Source organism: Silurus aristotelis (assembly GCF_946808225.1).
Source record: "Silurus aristotelis genome assembly, chromosome: 20".
Taxonomy (NCBI): Eukaryota; Metazoa; Chordata; class Actinopteri; order Siluriformes; family Siluridae; genus Silurus; species Silurus aristotelis.
The window spans coordinates 19,026,307-19,032,589 of NC_139593.1; the positions used below are offsets into that span (position 1 = coordinate 19,026,307).

General features: G+C 40.7%; 1 protein-coding gene across 4 annotated transcripts in view; it reads left to right on the forward strand.

Moving 5' to 3' along the window:
• Window positions 1-4,192, forward strand: part of slitrk5 (SLIT and NTRK like family member 5) — a 293,958-nt gene extending 289,766 nt beyond the window's left edge. For 3 of the 4 annotated variants that reach the window (XM_083522308.1, XM_083522307.1, XM_083522309.1), the window contains one exon: window positions 1,079-4,192. In XM_083522308.1, the coding sequence (XP_083378434.1) occupies window positions 1,130-3,739 (2,610 nt within the window). In that variant the 5' untranslated portion in view covers window positions 1,079-1,129 and the 3' untranslated portion in view covers window positions 3,740-4,192. Of the gene's footprint in view, window positions 1-68; window positions 525-1,078 lie in introns of those variants that run through there. The other variant, XM_083522310.1, reaches the window with a different exon arrangement.
• Window positions 4,193-6,283: the final 2,091 nt, after the last annotated feature.

The window sequence follows — 6,283 nt, forward strand, 5'->3', positions numbered from 1 at the left end:
ATCTATCTATCTATCTATCTATCTATCTTAGTGTGTGTGTGTGTGTGTGTGTGTGTGTGTGTGTGTGTGTGTGTTTGCGTTTGCGTGCGTCGGCGAGTGTCTCCGGTACCGGAGAGAGAGGGGGGGAGAGAAAGAGTGAGGGAAGGAAAAAAGAAGGTGGATGTTGATTTGCATGAATCATGAGAACCCGCAGAAACGCCGGATTATCACCAGCAGACCTCGGATCTTCTAATCCAAGAGAGTGAATGAATGATGAAAATCATCCATGGATGTTAAATGAAGAGATTTCTTCTCTCTTTTTTTTTGGAAGAAAGAGTGATCAGAGTGTTTTGCTTTCATGATCAGCGTTTTTTTTTTTTCTTCTTCGCACCGAGATGCATGGGGCATCATCAGATTTACACACACTCAGACTTGCACACGTACACTTGCACACGTACACGCTGAAGGCTTTGGCTCTGTTTGAACCCGAATTAAACTAGACCGGCGTTAGAGATCAGAAAAACAGGACGGATCGGATATGCGGGGTGAGTAGCTCGAATAAGGATGGTGAGATCTTCTCGTCACCTGGAGCTCGAAGCTTTTATAGCGTGGACAGATTTCTGCAAAAGCAATGGGGTGATGATCAGAATGCATGCTCCTGTCTTCAGGGTCCTTAAGAATCGCGTAATTGCTCTTTTCTGCCCATAAAATTTCCTCCGAGCACTTACAGTGTTGTTCCTTGTTGTCATCTAAACAAACGAAACGTCGAAACAAGGTATCCATAGTTAATTTTGGAGGTGATTCTTCTGTCTGGAATGTTCCGCACAGTCGCCGTGTTTGACTAATGAATGCATGCGAGTCAAATAAATGCCTTTTTTTTTTTAAGAATTCGGGTAAATGATTGATTTTTTGTTCTCGAACCCGAGTATGCTGGCGTGCAAAAGGTTTCTCCCCCCCAAAAAAAGAAAAGCAAAGACAACCACATCCGCTATACTCGTGTCTGTTACCTGTAAAGATCCTTTAGTCTATTTGCTGTTCTTTCTTCAAAAAAAAAATTGATCGCCCCTCTTTTCTTTCTGCCTTTTTTTTTTTCTTCTAGATGACACCACAGTCTGCAGCGGCACTACAGTGAAGGGCGCCATTCAATCCGATGAAAATGCGTGTCTGGATACTGACACTAATCTTGCTGCTTGCCGCTTCTCTGAGCCTGGTTGAGATGTATGACAATTATGGGGAGATCTGTAGGAATTTGTGCACTTGCGAGGAAAAAGAGGGCGTCCTGGCGGTCAGCTGCGAAAACCGGGGCATTGTGAGACTGTCGGAGATCAGCCCGGTTAATTTCCCCACCTATCACCTTCTCCTGACGGGGAACTTGCTGAAAAAATTGTCCGTCAACGACTTCATCAACTACACCGGAGTCACCATTTTGCATTTAGGCAACAACGACATATCGGAAATGGAGACCGGAGCTTTTAATGGACTGCAGGGATTAAGGCGGTTGCACGTGAACAACAACAAAATAGATGTTCTTAGGGATGATACGTTCACTGGATTAGAAAACCTGGAATACCTTCAGATTGATTACAATTTTATTAGTATTATTGAACCCAGTGCTCTCAGCAGGCTCCACCATCTGACTGTGCTTATTTTGAATGACAATCTTTTGTCATCGCTGCCTACTAACATTTTCCGAAATGTGCCCTTGACCCACTTGGATCTCAGGGGCAACCGCTTGAAAATGTTTCCTTACATTGGCCTTTTGGAGCATATGGACAAAGTGGTGGAATTACAGCTAGAAGAGAATCCCTGGAATTGTTCTTGCGAACTTATCTCGCTTAAAGCGTGGCTGGAAAGCATCGCCTATACAGCGTTAGTTGGCGAGGTGGTCTGCGAGACTCCGTTCCGTCTGCATGGCCGCGATCTCGACGAGGTCTCCAAGCAGGAGCTTTGCCCTCGTAGGGCCATTTCGGAATATGAGATGCGCCCGCCGCCACCTCTTAGTACGAACGGATATTTCCAGACGACACCAGTGGCAGTGACTTCCTCTGCCACATCCTCAGCAGTGCTGAGATCCTCATCCCGACCTACCAAAGGCACTCGGCAGTCCAACAAGACCAGGTCCAAGCCCACCTCTCGCATCCCGGGCAATCCCTACAACTATGGGCCAATCATAGCTTTTCAGACCAAATCTCCCGTGCCTTTGGATTGCCCCACAGCATGCACGTGCAACCTTCAGATCTCGGATCTTGGGCTCAACGTCAACTGCCAGGAAAGGAAAATCGAGAGCATATCGGATCTAAAGCCCAAGCCGTATAATCCCAAAAAGATGTACCTCACTGGGAATTACATCCCTGTTGTGCGCCGATCGGATTTCGTCGAGGCGGAGGGATTGGATTTGTTGCACTTGGGAAACAATCGGATATCACTCATACATGACCGGGCATTTGGGGATTTAATCAACCTGCGCAGGTTGTACTTAAATGGCAATTTGATTGACAAGCTCACCGCAGACATGTTCTTTGGGCTCCAGAACCTTCAGTACTTGTATTTAGAGTACAACAAAATCAAAGAGGTAGTTGCAGGTAGCTTCCGTTTCGTGCCAAACCTCCAGCTGCTTTTCCTGAACAACAATCTTCTAAAGACCTTGCCGGGAGGTGTCTTTTCTAGCATGTCCCTCTCAAGGCTCAATCTACGCAACAACCACTTTCAAAACTTGCCTGTCAGCGGTGTCCTCGATCAACTCAAGGCTTTGGTGCAAGTGGATCTCTTTGAAAATCCATGGGATTGCACGTGTGATGTAGTAGGCATGAAAATATGGCTGGAGCAGCTCAACTCTGGCACTGTGGTTAACGATGTCGTGTGCGTGACTCCAAAGAGACTTGCCGGGCAAGACCTGCGCAGCCTCCTTTCGGAACAACTGTGCCCAGATTATTCGGATATTGTTGTGTCGACAGTAGCTCCTTCGGAAGCCACCTTGGAAACGAAGGTAGTCACCACGGAGACTCCTTTGAGGTTCAACCCTCCTTCAAGCACCGTTCCATTGTCAGTCCTTATCCTTAGCCTCCTCCTGGTCTTCATAATGTCTGTTTTCGTGGCTGCTGGGCTGTTCGTTGTGGTCATGAAACGGCGGAAAAAGTCCCAAAGTGACCGCACCAGCACCAACAACTCGGATGTAAGCTCCTTTAACCTCCAGTACAGTCTTTATAGCAATCGCTCGGTCCCCAAAGTCAAACACCCAGCAGGCCATGTCTATGAGTACATCCCCCATACTCTTGGGAACATGTGCAAGAACCCCATTTATAGGTCCAGAGAAGGTACTGCTGTGGAGGATTATCCTGATCTGCATGAGCTGAAGGTTGGCTACCGAAACCCCAACCAGGAAGAGCGGGACCCAGCGTCAAGGAGTCCCACGTACACCGTTAGTACCATCGAACCTCGGGAGGAGCCGTCGACCGCTCAGGATGCCGAGCATTTCTTCCGAGGGATCTTAGAGCCAGACAAGACTCCAAACAGTGCCGGAAATAGATACGATTACAAGTACCCCAGTCCTGGATCTTACACGTACAACCCAAATTTCGATGTACGGAGGCAATTCTTGCATCCCGAGGGAATTAGAGAAACTATGCTGTACAATTCTGCTCCAAGTACTGTCTTCGTGGAGCCAAACCGCAACGAATATTTGGAACTAAAGGCGAAACTCCAAATGGAGCCGGATTACCTCGAAGTTCTTGAGAAACAGACAACATTTAGCCAGTTTTAAACCTTGTCTATGAACATGCATACTGTTAGGGATTTTCACCCCTATTTCCTTGCGAAGGGTGCACCGGGGGCGTACGATGTACGCCGCCAACTTTAAAGAAAACAACAGAACAAAGGCAACAAACGAAAATCCTCCAAAGGGGTGTGCCAAACTGTCTTACTTTAATTTTTAAAGATACTTGACATTAAAGGAAATTTTCAAAAAGAAAAAAAAATGTTCTCGGGATGAAAGCACGAGTTGTGGTACGAAAACCGGTGATGCAAAAATCGCAAAATCTATTTTTTTAAGTTGACGATTGAATTAAATACACTTAAATAAACAAACAAAAACAAACGTAGCTGTACAGATAAATCCAAGTACGTTGCTTTTTTTTTTTTTTTTTTTTGCCTTTCTTTTTTCAGGAGTATATTCACACAGAACTTTAACAATACAAAAATTGAAAAAAAAAATAAAGAACACTGTACTGCAGTGCATCTAACTGTGCAGGACAATTCCTCTGCTCTAGTCTGTAAGTAAGTAAGTATTTATTGGTATAATCTCCATGTATTTTTGAACATTATTTGATTCTTCATCATTAATGACCTGTACCACGATCCCTCTGTACAAGCTTTTTCGTTTGTAATTTTTTGATCATTTATTGTAGCTTGCATTGTACAAGTGGCTTTCTTTCAGCGGTGGCACACCCCGTACCCGTCCCCTCCTTTTTCCCATGCACCCCTTTCCCCCAAAACAACCCCCTTCCCCCAAAACAACCCCCTTCCTAAATCTTCCCAAACCTCCAAATCCTCCACCTTCCATTTCCAGTGTCGAAGAGACTTTTGCATCATTTAAAGATTTAAAAAAAAAAGAAGTGTCTTTGTATGCCGTCTGCACTTTTTTGAGAAAAAAAAAAGTATATAGAAAGAAAAAAATGGGAGGCCAACCTTGGTCTTCCAGGCTATCATTAGAGGAATTATTATATATTAAAAATGATTCATTCATTCTTAATATGTATTTTAATATGTTATCAGAAGAAAAAAAAGAAACAAATTCATAAACGAGAATTGAAGTAATAATTATGTTGTGTAATACTATTTTAATGTAACCTATTTTTATACAATCATTCGCAATTCTATCTTGTTCTTTCTTTCTTTTTTTCCCTCCGTTTTTTTCTTTTCTCAATTATTATTTCCCCCAATGCTTTTTCACTTATTGCACTATATTGACCAAAATATGTTTGTCATCAATAAATATGATGTCAAGTTCTTATATACGGACATATATATATATATATATATATATATATATATATATATATATATATATATATATATATATATATAATGGATCATTGTTGCCAAGAGGTTAATACGCTCGTCTGGCACGGTGGAAAAGGCTAAGCCGTTTTTAGGAACGAAATTAGCAATGCTAATCGATACAGACTTGTAAACAGACAGTGTTTAGAGGCGTTCCTAAAACAATCAATGCTTTTCAAATAAACTTTTTTTTTTTTCCTGAGCTTGGGAAAAATGAAGCAAAAAAAAAGGGAAGAGAGAATACTAAAGTGGAAGGTTATTAGCAAGGAAAATTTACAATGGCAGGGTTAATATTGCAATAGCTACAGGCCGTGTCGTCCACTCATCGCTCGTCTGCTGCATTTTAATAAGACGGTTCGGGAATCTCGATTGCATGAGGCTGCATTTTTTGACATTGTGACTGTAATGTGAGTTTTTATTTTATTTTTTATTTATTTTGCCCTTGTAATTATTGGTATTCGATTTATTTCAGTGTAGTACCGCAAACAACAACAACAACAACCCCTCAACGGTTTCCTTTACCGGTATTCGGTACCTTTTGGGCCATGAACTAATAATAAATCTTGAAGATGTTCACCCGAATTCTTAAAAACTTGTGAAAATTGCATTTATTAGTTTTTAAATGTAGGATAACAAAGTTGAAAATGGCAAAACCAGGAAACATCTTTCATTTCTTGCAAGCATTTTCTTTTTTTTTTTTTTATGCACTAACTCATTTCTGGGGATAAAGAAATAGACGAATAAAAGTATTGAATTGTTTTTCTTTTTTTTAAGTTGTTTCTACTTGCTTTTTTTTTTTCCAGAATCCAAATATGCAGTTGTGAATGTTTTAGGGTTTGTTCTGTACAATGTTCTCTGGTTAAGATATTTACACTTCTTCTCTTTTTATAAAAAAAAAAAAAAAAAATTAAATATATATATAATATATACAATTTAAAGATCAAAACAAAAACAAAAAAATGGGATCAAGAAATGCAGAAATAATTGTTGACTCAGAAAAAAAAGAGCTTTGAATAAATACATAAATAAATGGATAAAATCACTTTTACTTAACACATTATTCTACTTTAGAGTAGATTCCCATCTTTTTTATTTTTATTTTTATTTTATTTTTTTTTTTTATTGAAGAATTTCCTAATGTCTAATTGCAGTAAATCAGACATGAACAGTGATCTGTAATCGCTAAGCAATGATTTAATTTCCTCGAAGTTGTCAATTTTAGTGCTAAAATCCATCTGAAATTGTAAAA